This window comes from Protopterus annectens, chromosome 2.part0 (assembly GCF_019279795.1).
Source record: "Protopterus annectens isolate FY-2018-M chromosome 2.part0, PAN1.0, whole genome shotgun sequence".
NCBI lineage: Eukaryota > Metazoa > Chordata > Ceratodontiformes > Protopteridae > Protopterus > Protopterus annectens.
In genome coordinates this window covers 1,002,683,274-1,002,704,169 of record NC_056728.1, presented here as the reverse complement: position 1 = coordinate 1,002,704,169, position 20,896 = coordinate 1,002,683,274, and the positions used below count along the sequence as shown (strand labels likewise).

The window sequence follows — 20,896 nt, the reverse complement described above, 5'->3', positions numbered from 1 at the left end:
TGTCCTCTCTCACCACATCCGTAAACCGTATCTTAGGCCTTCCTCTTTTCCTGTTACCTGGCAGCTTCATCCTTACCATTTTTTCCCAATATAATCTGCATCCCTCCTCAGCACATGTCCAAACCAACATAAGCTTGCCTCTCTAGCTTTGTCTCCAAACCTTCCAACCTGGGCTGACCCTCTAATATACTTATTCCTAATCCTGTCCATCCTCGTCACACCCAGTGCAAATCGAATTGTCTAGGATTCATAAAGAATCTCAGCTCTTGCATAAATTACATAACACAAGTAGGGCAAGACCATGAGAAAATGCAATTCAGAAAACATTTTGACCACACTGTGGAAGGTCACTTTACCAGCTCATTAGTCCTTCAATCATATTATTTTTATCACTAGCACTGTTAGACCTGTGATGGAGGTAGTGTGTACCTTGATTGTCCATACATCTCTCTGGCTAAGGCTGTCCATACTCCCACATTGCATACACACACACACACACACACACACACACACACACACACACACACACACACACACACACACACACACACACAAACACACACACGTGTCCTTGCAGACAGAATGACAATGAATAGAGGACTAGGAACAGGGTAGGTGGGACCTGTCATAAGACATTAGTGGGGAGACCAGGTGGCTATCCAGTACAATTTTATAAAAGAGTGAGACTGCAAGTTAAAGAAAGCTTGGCTCAAATATTTAATAAACTTTTGGAGAAAGGAAGTAGTGGTGCTGTATAAAGGGACACAAAATGAACCCTAGGAATTACAGGTCAATATGTCACAATATTTACCAGGATGTTACCAGCTAAGTTAGAGAGAGTGCTACCAAAGGTTATAAGGGAAGAGCAGGAGGGATTTATATAGGATTAAGCATCAGCATACCACTGGAAGGGGTTAAGAAATTGTATGGGATAGTTGGAGAGGAGAGGAGAAATTTAAGTGGATATACTGTTTATAAATGTGCAAAAGGCTTTTGATTGTGTGTGTTGAGAACATATGTTTGAGGTCTTGGGGGGAAAGTGATGGGGAAGGGAAGGTGGGTGGCAAAGGTGAGAGTACTGTATAATTCACTATGGGTTAAAGTCTTAGTTAATGGGGGGTTGTCAGAAAAGGTATCTTCAGTAAGTGCTATGAGGCAGGGGGATCCCCTTGTCAGGAGGGCTCTTCTTGTTGGTCATAGAGTGCTTAGAACAAAGATTGATGGGGGAAATAAATTCTGTATTGTACTCACAATTAATTACAACCTTTAAACCACTCCACAATCCTGAAATATTCCCATCTCTTCACTCCATCATTCAGCCTCACACTACTAAGAGACCTCTGTCTTTCTCTGGCAAATCATTAGTCACCATAACTAAACTTAACAACAATGCAAGATGTCCCCTTATTCGCATTGCATTACTTATAGCTGGAGTATCATCACACTCCTGTTAAGAACAGTCTGCAACTTGAAAGACTTCAAATAACAACTGAAGCAACACCTGATAGATAAATGGCTGAAAATGGTACTGATGTAGCTGTATGAATTTGTACCATAACTCTGTGCTGCATAATACTTAAATGTACTGTTATCACAACTATACCTTTCTCTATCACCTCATCTCCTTTATCTTCCTTGTGCCTCCTTCTCTCCTTCTTTTCTTTGGGCTGCTCTAACTCTGTATCTTATCTCCCTATGCCTAAGATTTTTGAACAAGTCTTTATGTTAAATATTTGTCAATTTCTTACATACAACCTGACAATCTATGCATACTGATGATATTGCACTGTATATACTTCCCTGTATTTAAGAAAAAAATATTCATATACAACTCATGATGTAAACAATGTCTGACTCATGTCATTATTGCTCATGATCATGAATGAAACTGACAGTAAATGATGAAACAATGTAAATGACATCCATGATGTCTTTATAATGGAGCTTTTCTCCCAGGGTTCAAACTGAAAAAGACAATTGCTCAGCTGGACTTTTCTGGAAAACAAATGCCAACAAATAAATAAATATATATTGTTTTAATTCTGAAAAGAGGTGGCAGAGCATTTTAAAGCTTGGGAAGGAGTCGCCATTTACCCTCTCTCTGAAAATATTGTGTCAGTATGTATGTGTGTGTGTATGTATACAAAATCATTCTGATCCAGCTTCAATTATTGCTGGCAAGGTTGCATTGCAAGGCACTGGGCTTTATCTGGGGTAGGGGAATTCCTGGGGATCCAATTATTATAACATTGATCTGTAGCTGAGCAAAGGGCTTATTTTGGTATTGCATTATATGGCTATTACCCAAGGTAGCAGTGCCCATTTACTGTATACCCAAAGGCCAATCATCCTTTGTATTTAATGGGTTCCCCATAGCAGGCTTCAAAGCCCATACCCCTTGTTCTGTTACATATAAATGTTGATGACAGTGGTGTGAGAGACAGAACCTATAGTCTTTCTTTGACACAGTCTCAGCAAACTGACATTGTCTTGATGTCAGCAGGGGATGATGACACCTGAGCTGTTTGACAAATAGTTGGATAAGTTATGTTTTAGCTAAAGAGCTCATAACCTGCAGAGTAAACAGTTATGTTGTCCACAGCTGCACATAACAGCTACAGTTACAGTATGGCCTTGTTTACTGTGCATTACTTACACAGAGCTTTCAGGATATGATCTTGGCAGACATAGATAAGCTGCAGGGCTGCCTGCCTTGCAGTGAGCATTGCACAACTGGCTTTGAGAGTCATACATAAGCCTACTATGCATCAGTGAATATGAACCACAATCTGCTTATCTTTAGCAAACCACATGTTTGAGTTGTGATCCAGTGTTTTTTATGCATAATATCAGGCACGATCTGGGATTTAGGTATATGTTTGTCTGAGTCGGGTCTTGAGACTTTAGTTTACACATGGGTGAATCTTCTTATTAACCAGAAGAAAGACAAGAACAGGAAAATACCTTGTCCTCGTGTATTGACAGACATAATTTTGATGCACTTAAAATGCAGATGGAAGGATTGTTTTATTATTTTATTTAAATCCCTACTATAAGTACAGAGGGATGGTACAAAAGGAGCTGAGAATTTATCTTGAAATACGAACTATTACACAAAGCATTGGAAACTCAAAATCCAAAAAGACTACAACCATGATATTGGAGCATAAATTGCTCCAAACCTTGAGCTTACTACTTACTATATATAGTTGTAAAAGTGGTGAAGGGTACCTTGCAGATCAGAATAATAGCTTTCCAGGGGACTAGCACAGTACTCATGCACTGAAGGCTAGATATAATGAAAGAGACAAATTTGAATTAAAAAAGAAAATTTTCCTTGTAAGGAATTTTTTAACAGCTTATTGAGTCTCCAGTTGATAGTTGCTTTAAGTTGTGGAATTTTGATGCAGCATTCTTTTAGAGGAGACACTAAAGGGTGTCTGAGTAATATATGTTACAATTCCCAACATGCTTCTGCCACAAGCTCCAGACAAAAAGAATCCCTGTGTGCTGTTATGGTAATCAGACTGATAGGAATGGCCTGTGAATAGTTCATCTAGAGATAATCAATATCTATTAAGTTACTTGTAATTCACCAAACAGAGTTCATTTTAAATTCACAGAGTAGACTGAAAGTTTATATTCTTTTAATATCACTGCAAAACAAAGGACAGTATTAATCATTCGTGCATTGTTACTGTGGTAAGGCTTCACATTTCACTGGTGATGTGTAGGTAGGATAATAGTTGTTTAGGGTCATATGCATTTATGTTTTTTTTTGGTACCCCAAGACCTCACTTATACTGCCCCCCCCAGTGCTGCATGTCCACACAGGCTCTATCAGCAGCCTTCTATACCCCTTCCCACCAGACTTGCTCCAGCATTGCTGGATCTTAATGGCACCCTAGGTGCTTGTCCATTTCTGCTGATGCCATGTGTTTTTATTTTATTTTATTTCATATGTCCTACCCAGTGTTCCCTTTCCTTATCCCTCCATGCATCCAATGGCAGCTCCACTCTTTGGTCCATGCTTCCCTTTAGGGAGCATGACCAGTAAATGCCCACCCCCGGGACAGGCAAGCCCATCACTCCCTCTCTTCCACTCCATCAGTCACCTGAGCTGCTAATTGAACATGGTTTGGCAAGGCTGAAGTTAGGGCTTTATCCCCTCTATGCCACTGGAGCAGTCACAAATGTATGGGAATGCTATCCCATACAGTCCTTCAGCCAGGAATATGCTAATCATATATACATAAGATGTGTATTAACCCTTCAGGAAAATACCAAGATGTCAAGGTGTCAGTAATGTTGTCATCACTGCCATTCCTATCTTATCCGCAGGGATCTCTGCTTTTGAAATGATCACAATGCTTAGTTTAAGAAAGCATGGTGCTCTGGTGGAGTAGTGGGGTAAAGCCCTGACTACTGCCTAGGTGACAAAGAGGCAGGGGAAGAATGGGCACTTACATGGGTGCTCCTCGTGGTGATCCCTGGTGGAGACTAGGGATATCATGTTGAGGGGCATTGTCCAAAAAGGGGAAAAGGTGGCTGGCCTGATTTAGCTGCTGTAGAGGTGGGTGATACATTGCACACTCCATTGCATGCCGGATCTGTCAGACACAACCACAAAATGTCACACTGGAGGACAGTAATGGAGAAGGGAAAAAAAAAAAGGTGATGTCAGCCAAGACCTCCAGGATGCCCTTAGGATCCATGACTGTCCACAGCTAAAGCAGGTAAATCTAACATAGACATGGGGCACTAGGTATGAAGGCTGTAGGATGACACAGTGAATGAAAATAGAATAACAAGGTGTGATGTGCAACAATATATACATCCACAAGTGGAAATTATTATATGTTCTTCATGTGGGAGATGAATCCAGCCAGAATTTGTGGAGTACTATTCTCAGCTAAACTTTAAACCTAGTAATTTCAAAATTCTATTGTATGTGAAGTCTGTTTTTCATCGCTTTAACCATTCATGAAACGGGTAACGTGAGAGTGCTGTACTTCATGATGGCAGACTTTGGCAAAGTGAGGCACTCTAAGTGGTAAGTAAACCGTGTTATGGAAGAAAACCAGGGATACACTAGAACCACTATCACAGAAATAACAAGCGTCTGTGCGAAATGAATGTAAGAGAAGGACAAATGTTGTGGTTCTTGAACAATCTGGCTATGAAAGTGAGTGGAAAATTGTGTTATTTAAGAAAGGATAAGTAAGAACAGAAGCAGAAGGCAGAGAAATGTATGCCAGTTCAGACAGAAAGAATGCAGTAGACCAGAAAGAAAGGAAATACCTGGTAAGAAAAAAAATAGTTCCATGTTAGAAGGGAGATAAAAACATTTACAGATAAGTTAAAAAGGGCGACATAGTAAAACCGAATAAAATTAATTATGCCTGGACAAAAAGATGGAAAAAAGCATTATATTTTTAAACATCTACTCTTGGTGAGTGTGATGAAAAAACAAATGACCATTAGAAGCACCCAGGTCAAGGTAGGCAATCCCAGTCCTATTGTAGAGAAAGTGCTCTGAAAGGTGCATGAAACAGTTGAGCCCGCTGGAACTCAGGCTGTTATTCCTAGAACAATTGGGGGCAGAAATGATAGTACCAGTGAGTAAACCTTTAATAAATCATGGAAGCAGTCAAGCCTGCTGAATCTGAGGCTGTTATTCCTAAAAGAACGGAGGCAGAAATGATAATACCAATGAATAAACTTTTAATAAATCATGGGAAGCACTTCAGGTTCCACCCTACCATACATAAACACTGAATTCTGTTTCCCAGATGTCTGACATTTTATTTTATGTCAGGAAAAAAGGTTAAAAATATGATGAAGAGGCTGCTAGGAATTCCCCATGGTGGAAAATAAACCAGGGAAAAATTGGTCTGAACATTGGGGGGGGGTCTGTGTGCTTGATTTCAAGTAGGTTACTGATTTCTTTATGAAAGATTATTTTGAAATAGGAAATGGGGTGAAGGAAGAAGGCTCTGTGAAGACAGAAGCTGAGATGTTGTTGCTAGTTTGGGAAGGGTGGCTAAATCATCTGACAAATTCAGAGCAATTGAATGGTACTTGATTTGTATGGATTAGGTTTGGAGAGGATTTGTTGTTAGAGGATATGATCCAGTGAGTAGATTGGCCTCTTGGAAGTATTATTTGGGTTGATTAACGTGAGAAAGTTTTCTGGATTTGAGATGGTTTGCTTTGTACCTATGTATGCATTGTTTAGCCAAGTTCCAGAGTTTGGTAAAAAAAAGCATGGCTGTCAGGAGGTGGACTGTTTCTGCAAGACTGTCAGGCTTTATCCCTTAGCTTGAAGAGGAGTTTAAGCTCATTGTTGAGCCTTGGTGTCAGTGCAGCCTATGACATGTGCTGTGCAGATTATTGTGTACATCTCTCAAGGAGTAGATACCTACCTCTGATAGCTATAAGCCCAAAGAACTTCCAGAAAGCAATAAAAAAACTAACAAGCAGATTACAAATTATCAGCATAACTACAACAGATGTTTTATAACAGACGAAGTGCTTCACCTGGACAGACAAAACAAATGCAAGGACTGCAGTACCTCAAAGGTAACCATAGTTATATATATATATATATATATATATGTATGCATATACACACATGTACACATACAGATTTTACCAAAATAATGTAACATGAATCACATGAGTTTTATTCTGTTTTTGAAATAATGTAAAACTATTTCAAAGCTGGTTACCATGTTTTGCATCTGTATGGTAATGTTCTGCATTAGCATTATTGTTTGGTTGGTTTTACTCCTCGGAAAAGGGTCTGATGACCAGCCCACCCACTGGGTAATCAAATATTTAAATAAGTAAATAATAGGTTTTAGACATTTTATTCCCATTCATTGTGCCGTAGGTGACCACACAGCTAGTGGGTACAACATTCTGAAGTCTGCTACATGAGCTAAGGAGGAAACCCTTTAGTGATTGCTCATATGTAGCCATACATGTACCATCACTCCAATGCACTGTCAAGGCTGAGTCTTTTTATAACACAGTTTCACACTTTTTGACATATCTTCTACGTTTCACCAAGCCATACCATATAAAATGTGAACTTTCCCTTTTTTATGCCCCAAAACCAGATGACCATCAAGCCCCCTCCTCCAGACCCAAATGACCTGTTAATTTGTTATGGCAAGGACAGCTCATAGATTCGTAGGTGTTTACTAGGTTAATGACCACAAGAAGCATTATAAGCCTAGCCATGTATTCCAAATCTCTGACAAGCTCAGGTATCCTTGATAAGTGTAAGCAGGGGCTTGGTAGATGAAACATTTACAAGCAGGGACCTGGGAGATGAAACATTTACAATCTGCCTGTGTCCGTTAGAGACATAGGTAACAAACTAGGGATTAATTTCCTGTTACCCATCCAACTGTCCAAGTTACACTTGAATTAGGTTAGGGAGGAACACTGATTCACATGAATGGGGAGCCTGCTCCAGAGAAGGGGTCGTCTCTGGGATACATACCTGTCTCTCCAGCAGGTCCTGTTTATGTCACAGGTAAAGTTTAAGTATGTGCAATTCTTTTGTTGTTTGTTTTGTGGATATGCAGGAGCTCCATCAGGGTGGCGTCTGACAATGCCCTTGTATGCCAGGCATAGATCTCCCCTAAACAGCCTGTAGGAAACAAAATACGGGGACAGGGCCTTCAGGTGGTTTACATAGGATGTGTCACTTATGCCCTGCATTCTTTTAGTGAGGAGCCTCAGTGGATATTCCAGTCATTGGATTTGTCTGGTTAGGTACATACCAAAGGGAGTATTGTACTCAATTCTTGAACCCATGGTGAGAGCCCTGTAGCAGATTCAGTCTAGGAGTCCGGCATTAACTGATTAATTCTTTTGTTCTCTGCTGTCATTAAGGAAGCATGTCTCCACACATGTGCCTGTCTGGCTTACATGCAACACAAAGCCATTGCCAGATATACCCCAGTTTGCCAGCTGAGTCAGCAGAGCAGCTTGTCTAGCTCCCCCCTACCCCAATGGGCAAGCTAGCACCACCCATTCACTCCCATCCTCCCTGAATAGCGCTTTCAGGACCCAAACCACTAACCAAACTCAGGTTGTCAAGGGGATAGATATGGCTTTATCTCTTTATGCCACAGATCGGGAAAAATACAAATCTTTTCATAGACTGACTATTACAATGATTAAGGAGTCAGGCTAAAATAATATGACCATTTTCCAATGTAATACTTGATGCAAGAATTTTTAAATATTTCACTAAATCTTTGGAGAGCTACCTCCAGCTAAGCATAACCTAGCTTAGCCTGAATGCTGCAGCTTTGGAGCTGGTTATATTTACCTGGGAGATAAAGAGTTTTAACTTATATGAGGAAGCTGTAATTTCTGTCTGCTCAGAGCTTTTTTTATTATTATTATTACAAGATTTTGTGTGCATGGCCTTCCAAGTTATCTTTACAAACAAGCAGACCCCAGCTTAAGGCATATAGCATTATATTGTTTGTTTGCTGTTTTTGGTGCTGTAATGGGGTTCTCATCCCAAAGATTGCTGTAGCTGCTTCATTTAAACATAGCTGCTTGATTTTCTTTGTCTTTCACTGTTGCAGTCATCACATTTGAGTTATCTGCTTGCAGTAACCCTCAGTCGGCCTGATTAACAAAGTCTTGGGTCCTGCTTCGGTTGCTGTCCCTTCTTCCATGACGTCAGGTCGTCAGGAGTATAAAACATGCAGCCGACACCATTACATCAGTCTTTCACGCCGTGCGGTGACCGAAGCAGAAGCAGTTCACAAGTGCCGGTCGGCGGACTCCTGAAATTTTCATTTTCGAGTTTCAGAACCGAAGTCTTCAACTAAAAGCTAAGTACCCCATTGCGGAAACTTTTTCTTTCTCTAAACCAATGTCAATATTTTGGTGCTCGGTTCAGTTATCCTGATATGTCTTCAGTAAGCCATCTGGCTACAGACATTCAGAAACAGTGCAAAAATAAAGACAGAGACAGGCCGCCTAGGTCCAAGGCTGCCGACAATGCTTCTCCTAAGCCAGTCGCAGTTCACAGGTACTCAGTGAGGTGCTTTCGCAGCCCCATGATACCCGCTACTTCAGATTCGCAGGCCTTTACTGAGACCCATTTGGAGTCCGGTATGTCACGAGATGCTTCAACTGTGAAACCTGCGGATGTCTCTACCTTGGATGGGTCTGGAGCCCCTGTGCAGGCACTGGCTTCTGAGGGTGTATTCAGGCCTACTGACTTGTGTATTAAACCTATGCCATCTTCTTCTTCAAGGCCTAAAACTCAAACCATGCCTAGGAAACTGACACCCAGACAGCATGGTCAGGCCTCCATGCCTAAAAAACAAATGATAAGAATGGCTGAAGACCTTATTACTTTAATCAGGGGAAGCCAACCTACCCCTTAGGACTGAGTTTGCTTATGATACTTCTGACCAGGATTCTGAATTTTCTGTTTCCTTTGATGACCAGGATTTACCTTTATCTACCTATGAGGAGTCTGATGCTGAGGACTCTATTCCCTCTGCTTTCCCCCCAGAGGATTTCTCTTTTGGTGAAACCTTGCATACTCTCAGGGAGCATTTTCATTGGGAAAGTCAGGATTTCTCTGATTCTAAAATGAGGCTTAGGGATTTCTTACTCCTGCCCCAGCACAGGCCTTTAGCCATACCTCATGTACTAGACATTGTTGATGATGCCTTTTCAGAATGTAGCTTGTCCCCTGACTCTTTACCTCCTGCTCCCAGAAAACTTGATAGATATTACAGGGTTCCTGACTCTCACAAGTTCCTTTTTAAAAATCCTACTGCGGATACTGAGAACATTTCACAGGGACCCAACGGCATTAAAGCTACTACTGCCAAAAGTCCTACCCCCTCTGATAAAGACTCCAGGGTGCTGGACAGATGGGGTAAGAAGGTATACACTTCTGCAATTTTGGCCATTAGTGCCTTAAACTGCCAGTTTCATATGTTAAAGTATCAGCAGCATACTATTGGATTGCTTAAACAGAACATTATGTTAATTCCTGATTGAGCTGAAAATAAGGATTTACTGCATTCAGCTGAACAAGTTGGAAAACATAATTTGCAATGTGGTTTTGATTCGCTAGAAGCATCTTGCGGGGCTGCTGTAACTGGGTCTGTACTTAGAAGGCATGCTTGGCTTAAGCAGCAATCCTTGCCAGATCATGTTAAAGCAAAATTACTGGATGCTCCCTTAAACCAAGACCGCCTGTTTGGCAACAAGGCAGAAGAAGTTCTTAAAAAGATGGTGGAAAAAGCTAGATCTATGCAAACTGTTAAAGATTCTTTACAAGTACAACCTCCAAGGTTTAGTAGGCATTGGCCTTCCAAGAATTGGTACTTTCCTGCCTCTTCCAGACCTTCTTAGTCCAAACCCAGATCCAGCAGAGCTCCCAGGCTTCAGTCCAGGGTACGCACAGGACTAAGCAGTGGGGGACCTCCACTTCCAAATCTGGGAGTAATAAAACTCCCCCCTATGGTAAACTGTCTCAATGACTTCTTTTTAAAACTTCCAAGCACTTCTCAACTGATTGCCCCTTTGAGGGGAAAGATTGCACTTCATGCAAAGAACTGGGGACTCATTACCCAGGACAAATGGGTTTTAAATATAGTATCCCAGGGATACAGATTTCACTTCCACTCCTTTCCAACCCCAAATGGTTGGCCAGGTCTACCCCCAAATCAGTGGACAGAGGCCCAAAAGCAAGTACTTTCTCTCTTAAGCATGGGGGCTATTCATTTGGTACCAGAAAAGGAAAAGGGACAAGGTTTCTACTCGAGACCTTTCCTGGTACCCAGAAAAGACAATTCATGGCATTCTATCCTGGACCTGTCTACTCTAAACACCTTTTTGGTGATTCCAAAATTCAAGATGCTGACTCTTCATCTGTTGCTCCCTATGCTAGGCAAAGACACCTGGTTGGCAACACTAGATTTAAAGGAAGCAAACCTGCACATTCCAATCAGGGAATCTTGCAGAAAATACCTACACTTTAAAGCAGGCTATACGCACTATCAGTTCTCTGCACTGACCTTTGGCTTATCTACTGCACCCAGGGTATTCACAAAGTGCCTAGCTCCAGTCATTGCATTTTGCAGGCAAAGAAATATTCAAATATACCCATATCTGGACGATCGTCTAATTCAGGCAGAAAGCCAGGACATACTTTTGAATCATCTGGCCTTTGTACAAAGGGTGCTAACTTGTCTGGGGTACACCATAAATGAAAATAAATCACAACTGGTACCCTGTCAACAGATTATATTCCTGGGAGCAAACTTGAATACAACTTCCCAGATGGCTTTCTTCATGCCATAGAAACAAATTCATTTGACAACCTACTTCAAACAAGTGGCCACAAAAACCCTGCTATCTGGAAAGAGAAAATACTACAAGCCTTGGGGTTCATAGCCTCCTGCATTCTTCTAATTCCATATGCAAGACTGCATATGAGGAAACTACAATGGTATCTAAAAAGCCCATGGTGTCAACATTCTCAGGATCTAGAAGCAATGATTCCTTTCATACCTTATCTATGCCTAAAGTTCCATTGGTGGGCAGAGGCCTGCCACCAAAACAAGGGACTACCATTCACACTACCCCCTGCTACCCAAACCCAAACAACAGACACATCAGACTATGCATGGGGGGCTCACCTGGCAGGGAAGTGCATTCAGGGCAAATGGAACCCAAGTCAAATGCACCTGCATATCAGTCAAAAGGAAATGTTAGCTGTACAGAATGCTCTGACAACCTTCAAGGACCACATTCTTCCAGGACAATTAATGGTAAAGACGGACAACACCACTGTTATTTGGTACATAAACAAGCAGGGGGGTACACATTCTTACCCCCTCTGCAGACTAACCATGGCATTGTGGAACACAGCCCTGAGCTACCAAGTGCATCTGCAAGCTCAACTACTGCCAGGAGAACTAAATACACTGGCAGATGAACTAAGCAGAAACTTCATGGGCCCAGATGAGTGGAAACTGGAACCAAGGATTTTCAACATGTTGACAAGCAAATGGGGGAGCCCAGATATAGACCTGTTTGCCTCACCCCAGAACTATCAATTAGACATATTTTGCACAAGGACTCCCCACAAACAAGCTTGGAAAGTGGATGCTCTGTCCTTCAGCTGGAAAAACCTATCAGTTTATGCCCTTCCTCCTCTGCCTCTGCTCTCCAAAGTACTACTAAAGATCAAACAAGACAAACCAAGGATGATTTTGACTGCAACAGACTGGCCACGCCAACAATGGTACCCCCTCTTGCGCAGTGTGTCACTGTTGGCCCCATGGCACCTGCCTCAGACTCCTATCCTATTGTCTCAGCAGGAGAACCAGATTCTGCACCCTCAGGTTCAAACAATGAATCTAGCAGCCTGGCTTATTACCTAATCTCTCCTTTACCATCCCTCAGTAAACCAGTGATGGATATCATTTTAGAGGCAAGGAGGCCTAGTACTAGAAAATATTATGCTGAAAAATGGAAAAGATTAGGTGGCTGGAACCAATCTCAAGGGATGAGCACAGCAGTGCCCACTTTACCTCAGATTTTACAATACTTAACTGAGATGCTTCACAAGGGCCTGTCTTTCTCCTCCATTAAAATTCACGCCTCAACCATTTCAGCTCATTATAACACAGAATCTCCCCTCTTCTCTCATCCACTGCTCAAGCAGTTCCTCAGAGGGGCCAAAAATTTACAACCACCCAGGAGAGCTCCAACTCCAGCCTGGGACCTTAACTTTGTATTGGAGAAACTCACTCTTCCTCCATTCGAGCCAGCTGCTACTGCAGACTTAAATTTCCTTTCTTGGAAAACAGCTTTTCTTTTAGCAATCACTTCAGCAAGAAGGGTATCTGAATTACAGGCCCTTATGGCAGTGGACCCTTTCATCATCTTTCATGTGGACAGGGTGTCGCTCAGGACCAATCCCTCCTTCATGCCCAAGGTGTTATCCAGTGTGGCCCTTAATCAGTCCATTCATTTGCCAACCTTCTTTCCTAATCCGCAGAACAAAGGGGAATGGATACTGCACTCCTTATATGTGCACAGACAACTTAGATTCTAGTTGAACAGGACTAAACCTCAAAGGAAATCTGAACAGCAGCTGGTGGCATTTGCTGCAGGGGCAGAGGGGAAGGCTATTTCAAAGCAAACCATTTCCAAATGGATAGGCCATTGCATTAATTTCTGCTACAAGCACCATGGAAAACCTATCCCACAGGGGATCAGACCCCACTCAACCAGGGCTACATCTACCTCTACAGCCTTTCTCAGAGGCATCCCTACCAGGGACATCCTAGAAGCTGCTACCTGGAGTTCTGTACATACTTTCACCAAGCATTACCATCTGCCAATTTTCTCTAAATCCAGAGCTGGCTTTGCCACTGCAGTCTTGCAGGGCCTTATAGCTGCTATCTAAATTCCTCCTCCCATCCTTAGCTTTGGGAATTTACCCAAATGTGATGACTGCAACAGTGAAACATGAAGAACATAGTACAGTTGTGTACACTTACCATAAATGTAGATGTTCGAGTGTATTCACTGTTGCAGTCCTGGTTACCCTCCCTCCAGCCCCCTTACTTTTTATTGGCTATACCTCTACTTTCCTCTACTACGCTCAAAAAGCTTTTTGGTGTATTTGCTTTTTTCTTGGAGGTATAACCTTGTATATTTATAGATTTAATTGCTTCCCATTAGGGGAGCAGCTGACATCTGGGGCAAGAAAAACTGATGTAATGGTGTCGGTTGCATGTTTCATACCCCTGACGACCTGACATCACGGAAGAAGGGACAGCAGCCAATGCAGGACCCAAGACTTTGTTAATCAGGCCGACTGAGGGCTACTGCAAGCAGATAACCCAAATGTGATGACTGCAACAGTGAATACACTCGAACATCTACATTTATGGTAAGTGTACACAACTGTACTTTCTGAGGAGTATATAATCCCAGCATAGTAAAACATTGAATACTAATTTGTTGTTGAACTATTCCCTTTGGGATCATTCATCTTTCATTAGCACTTTAACAAGGAAGAATGATTTATTGCTGAACTGTTCACATTCTTTTTTCTCTACAGGAACATTCATTTGTCTTTCCCAAGGAGTGCACTCACAGTTTGAAAGGGCTCCTACATTACGAACTAAGTGTTAATCAGTTATATAGATGTGATGGAGTTTCCTGGGCACCATGGGACCGTAACAGTGAGGTACTGTTAACTAAATACACAAGGAGTATAAATATTAGCTGTGCATCTGCTTTTCAGGCTGATTGAATTATTTATGATCAGATTAATTGCCTCTTGATGTGTGTGATACCAATGGGATGGTGGCAGAACTGGCATTACTGAAATGGAGCTCTAAGTCAATGGCTCAGCGAGGCCATCCTTCACTTTCTGGAGACCCTATCCCATATGTTCTAGTACAGCTCATACTCCCCATGGCTTCCCTTCCTACTGCACTCATTTGTCAATGCTTTTAAGCTGGGCAGATACTACATGTCAAAGATTACTTGTACACCATCACTTGGAATATGTAGACAGTGTTGTATACATGCAAGGAATAGACATTGCAAACAGTATAATTAATGCATTTTGCAAAGGTGTAATGGGATGTGCCAGTGTATTTAAGACAGAGCTTGAAAGTAAAAAATGTCTGCTGTAGACCTAATGGGCCCTGGTTTGGCCACACCATAACTACTATGTGCAGTACTGGAAGTCATACATGTAAAGAGATGTCAGCCTACTAGAAGCAATTCACAGGAAAGTCACAAAAATGGTGTTTGGGATGGTAGAGAAGGTATGAGTAGAATCCTGAGTTGGGAGCTCTTCTGAGTAGGTACCAGAAGAAAAAGCAGATGTGATATGGTTGCACAAAATCATGCTGAAGAAGATGTGAAGAGATTGACATGAACAGGAAGGATATGAGAGGACAGGGCATAATCAGTGGATCATAGGAACCAACCACTCCCTGGAACTGCGAAAGTACTTCAGAGAAATGGTTATGGAACAATGGAATGGGTGAGGAAGATGGAATCTATGGACACATTCCGATGTCATGGAACATGTAGAGAGAGGGTCAGTAGGAAGAGGATCAAATGGAAAAAGCACTTAAGGGGTAGCCTTTCATCTGCTGTCAAAAGCATTTAATGTGATGTAATTTAAGTTATGTAATGGGGCAGGTTAATTCAAGCATCAAAAGGGAAATTGGATAGGCTGCAAATGGCCTGCAGGGGCAGCTAGCTTACTACTTACCTAGGAAACTTTGTAACATAGGTTGGTAGCAGAGGACACATGTGAAACATCTTTCAGCAAAGATGGAAATTACATTTACTGTAACACTTTAATTATATTTTTGTCATTTTACTGTGTCATAACTGCATATTTTGTATACGTTGTTGCTGCCACTTTGGCTTGGTCATAGCTAAATATGGCCCATAGACCAGGTAAGAAAAATAAAAAATAAATTAGGGAATGAAGAAATGAATGGAGTACAGTAAGAGTTATTGACACACAGAGGTATGCTCAGTGAAGCAGGATGGGTGAGTAGAGGAAGGTGTTCCGTTACAGAGTAGTCAAACTGGCACTTTCACACTGATGCACTCTCACTCATACACACAGTCACAAACGGACACTGTATCACTATCACAGATACACAGATACCATCACACAGACACACACATGCTCATGTACACACACACACACACACACACACACACACACACACACACACACACACACACACACACACACACCTGACTCCCTGCTCCACAGCCATTACTTGTCACACATAGGGCTAAACTGCTTGTGTCTGCAGACCTCTACAGTCATGTCATGAGATGATTCATTAAAGTTTTGGGCTCAGTTGCCATGACTACACTTGAACTGTCATTAGCATAATATTTTAATGGTGAGACCCTGTACAGCAGCCACCCCCATTGGTGGTAGCACAGCTTTATCGCTACATTGAAGGTGGGCCAGTTTCAGTTGTGGAGATGTGTCTCTCTACACTGAAATGCAAGCTGAGTTGTGCTGTTACATCTTATAGTATTTCCCCATCCAAGCAAGAGTGTCATTCCAGGATATGATGAGCTATCCATCAGCATTACTTGGTTGGGAGGTGCTACATTATGCTCGCAGCCTACTGTCCACTGTTGCACACCAGTACTTTCTCTTCCCTACTGCAAAGTTTAATTCATTAATAATTTGTTTCTGAATCACAGACCATACTATAGATTTCTATTTGCATAGCAATTCCGTACCTAGAGAAGTCCTGTTATGTAGCTGGGTTATGTTTATATTCCATTCTGTCCCTAGGGGTCTAGGGAAATTCTATGAATTGATCAGGGCATGTTATTTTGGATTTGCGTGGTAGCAACGCTTTATAATTGTTTCCCATGCTCATGAAAAGCACACAGAGGAAGTCAAAACAAGGATGACGGGCAGCCCAAAGCCTTAATTCTTTATGATAAGCTGCAAAGGCGGAGAGAAAAAAGAGACAGAGAGAGAGAGAGAGAGAGAGAGAGAGAGAGAGACTGCTGTTGAAAGTATGTAACAGAATTATCAACTGAAACCGGATACCTTAGGACATTTCCTGTTCCAGCAGTTTCAAAATCACTATAGAACTTAACAAATCTATTTTCCTCTAGAGGTTTGTCCAGTGAATGAAACATCCTTATCATTCAATGATATTATTATAATTATTTGCAATATTCTGTGATATTATATTACAATATATTCTTTTCAGTGTATGCATATAAAGGACAGCTGAGAAAAACTGCAGATTTAATTCTAAATCTACAGATTCAGTCCAGGGCACCTTTAATGTTTTTCCAGTCATGGTTCCTTTTATTCTATCCCTTTGTAATTTAAATCTACAAAATAAAGGTACTAGCTTGCATTGGTTGCATTACATCTAACTGTGATGCCAATCCAGAACTGTATGAACCATTCTGATGATGTTGGAATTGTTAGATTAACTGCAGTAAAGCTTAACCATACTATCTGTTTTACCTGCAAAATTAACCCTGTAAACCATTGTGTTCATCAAACTAAATTTATTTTAATATCAGCAAGAAACAGTATAATTTTAGTGATGATGAATACAGTGATAACCAGATAATCACGGTCTTCTTTCTCTTTAGGATTTGAACCCTAAAAAATGCCCCTCTGGCTGGGCATATCATGACAGCCATTGTTATCATCGTAACGTGGAGGAAAAAGTTGCCTGGAACGTTGCAGCCCGCAGCTGCAAAGAAAAGTAAGTAGAAGTCCGTTTGCATTTCCTTATAGCAGCTTTCAGTTGCTCTGAACTCATGAGCAGAGAGGTTGTACACTTTTTGTGAAACTAACTACTTGGAACATGACTGGAAACAAATAACAGACCTACACTGCTGCAGTTATATTAAACAAGGAACTAATGCTGACTGTCTGAATATGCTGCTGTTCTTTATAATGGGGCACTACTTCCTCCATATCTCACTATGAACAGGTTAATATGCGCCATAGATCTACTGTTCTTTTTTTTAATAGCTTTGTCTACAGTCAGTGGATTGCTGCAAAGATTTGCATAGCAATATCAAGGGATGCGTCAATTGTGCAACTTGCACTACTTTGAATTCCAATTGAATTTAAAAACAATGATTATGAAATAACATTCAAACTCATCTTACAAGTGACAGAAAAACTCCATGGGTACCTATACCCTGATCACTTAATTTATTTATTTTTATTTTTATTTCACATTTGTTAACCGGGGGTGTCTGACTGAGCCAAAAAGGCCCTTTTTCAGCACAGGCCCAGGGAGAAAAGCTCCACAAAGAAAAATTACAGACACATTTAGTTATTTAGACATGATCAATATACACACAAATTACAGGAGACATGTTTTTACAGTGGTATGCGGCACATAAACAGTTACAGTGGAGAGAACAAACAAAAGATATTAATTTAAAAAATAAAGGTAATTAATAGATTTGTGGTGTACAGCTGAAATTTGGAACATAGGTAGAATACATACATAGTACACAGGTACAGTACATACATTGTAGATTAGCCAGTGTTTGTGAGTAAGATTGAAAACTATTATCAAGTGCTCTAGATTTTGTATGTATGTGTTATCTGCTTTCACTAGCCTGGGGAGCAATCATACAGCAATACATTCAGCATTCAGGTTGCTACACCTTGTGCAAAGAATTTCCCCTGTGGCACCCTTGTTGTGTGTGTGTGTGTGTGTGTGTGTGTGTGTGTGTGTGTGTGTGTGTGTGTGTGTGTGTGTGTGTGTGTATATATATATATATATATATATATATATATATATATATATATATATATATATATATATCAATAAATAAATCCTGCCTGGTTGACATGGGTCTACTGAGGCAGTGTAGCAACTGCCTCATGTACACTGACTACCCCCTACTTCTAAATCATTCCTGTACCATTTGTGAGAGATGTACCTACATTATAAATCTGGAATCACAGCTCTCTCGTGCAATAGATAGCAATATAGTGTGGGTTGTCAGCCCACCTACCACAACTCCTACTCATGACACACAGTATACACATAGATGAACGTATGTGGAGATGCTCACAAAATATCTTCCTAAACACCAGAGATCTCCAAAATACATGCATACTAACCGACCATAACACCAAAACAAACAATATAGATAATGACACAAGCACAAGTGTCTCACCATCAAAGCCCATAAAGCAACGCACATCCACTCCAAATATCTTAGTCATAGGAGACTCTATAGTGAGACACACAGACCCCTCATCAGGATGAACAAGACGAAAGTCACGGTCAGCTGTCTTTCTGGTGCCAGGATTCATCACATCATGCAGGCACTCAAGTCTCTCAACAAGTACCGTTATGATTCGGTTATAGTACATGTTGGTGTGAACGACTTGATGCATACATACCTCCCTGGACTAAATGAAGACAGACATGATTGAGCTTTCTAATTATGTGTCACAGGCAGGTATGTCCCTAGCCTTGTGCAGGATATTACACTCGCCTAAGGTAATTGGCTTAGTTTCTGGTGTCATTTAAGCGGATCCAGTTTCTGTCAGCCTGGAATGACATGATCGATAGACCTCAATGTTTTCCCAGAGTTGGTCTTCATCTATCACCCCTGGGATTTCAGCTACTGGCAAGGCTCTTGCCACCCCCATAGTGCCTTTTTAGGTAATGTCACAAGGACAAAATTCCAAACGCAAAAATTTCATCAAAAAGCAACCTTGAGGTTATGCTGCTAAACGCTGGTAGTCTTAGCATGAATCTGCACTCACTGGAAGCAGTCCTCACCTTGGAAGACACTGACATCTGTGCAGTCACAGAGACCTGGTTCAAGGCTGTGGAGAGCACACAGCCATACTAGGTTACACCTCCTACCACACGCTAAGACCATGAACAGAAGGCGTGAAAACTAAAGGAGGCAGTATCAGTAATCATTAAAGATAAATACACCTCCAGATTGGTTAAACAGTATGATTCCATGCAGTCACTTTAAGTGCAACTAAGTTTTAGTAGAACACCTTGTTCAAGTAATTGCCAGCTACAGGATCCCCTCCATGAATCAAGGCACCCACTCTGCCTGCTTGGATCCACTTGAAACAATCAAGATACATCCAAAAAACATGATTCTGGGTTATTTTAATTACCCATCCATTGACTGGGCAAATTACTCATTCTCAGACTCAGTTGCCCAAAGGTTCCTTGAGTTCATTAACTTCAATGCCCTGGACCAGCTGGTGGATTTGGTGCTTACCAATATGGGGTACCACTGTAACACCCCACTGTGAGGTCTTCCCTTGTCACATCTGCCCACAAATCAGTCTCATTTGAAGTAACTATCACACTGGCTGTACCTGAAAGGACTAAAACAAGCTCTTAGAGGAAGAACAAACATGCTTGGTGGACAACTGTCATTAACAGGCTTTACAGTAAGAGGAGGAAATTATTGATCAAATGTAAGACGGCGCATGCCCTAAACTGGAAACACTCCCTCCTCAGCTTAAACAAGCAAATAAGACTTCTTGTAAAGTCCTCCAAAGCAAACTATGAATCCAAATTAGTGTCCTCAACTAAGGACAACCATAAGGGGCTCTTTAGTTACATTCATATCCTAAAAGGTAAGACCCAGATTTGCTCCAAACTGGTAGTTAATGATACCACATACACTGAGCTTGTGGACATAGCAAACCTGTTAGACAACAGGTTCTGTGAAAATTTCACTCCCCTTTTCCCACCACATATACCCCATGACATTTCTTCCACCTGTCGCCTACCTTGTATCTCTAGAGAGCAGGTCATAAATGCCCTCTCTAAGGCCAAATACACAGCATCTATGTGACCTGATAACATTCCAGGCTGCATCCTACATGGGCTCCAACAAGAATTAGCATCACCATTGGGTACTCTTTTCAGTCATAGTCTAAGCACCGGCTTCATCCCAGCTGAATGGAAAAATGGCCATCATTATCCGCTTGCACAAAGATGGTGCTTCCACTGATCCAGGGAACTGTAGACCTATTAGCCCGACTAGCCTTATCTGCAATGCCATGGAGTGAATCATGCCTGTTAAACCTGGTGGACTTCAAGACAGTTACCAGAGCCCTGGACGAGGGGAAAACTATGCATAAAGCCTATCTGGACTTAGCCAAGGCTTTTGACACTATTCTCCACTCAGGCATAATTGACAAACTCACCCAGCTATGTATCAACCCTTATATCATTAGGTGGGTCAGTAAATGGCTTACAAGTAGAATCCATACAGTCAAAATAGGGGAATCCACCTCCAACAGCAGACTCGTAACCATTGTTGTTCC

At 41.4% G+C, this 20,896-nt stretch overlaps 1 protein-coding gene across 1 annotated transcript in view; it reads left to right on the top strand.

Annotated features, from left to right (window-relative positions):
- The window catches only part of FREM1 (FRAS1 related extracellular matrix 1), a 1,066,140-nt gene that overhangs the window by 935,200 nt on the left and 110,044 nt on the right, over positions 1 to 20,896 (top strand). Inside the window, exons 35-36 of the mRNA XM_044060374.1 lie at positions 14,141 to 14,269; positions 17,203 to 17,318. Coding sequence (XP_043916309.1) covers positions 14,141 to 14,269; positions 17,203 to 17,318 — 245 coding nt within the window. The remainder of the gene's footprint in view (positions 1 to 14,140; positions 14,270 to 17,202; positions 17,319 to 20,896) is intronic.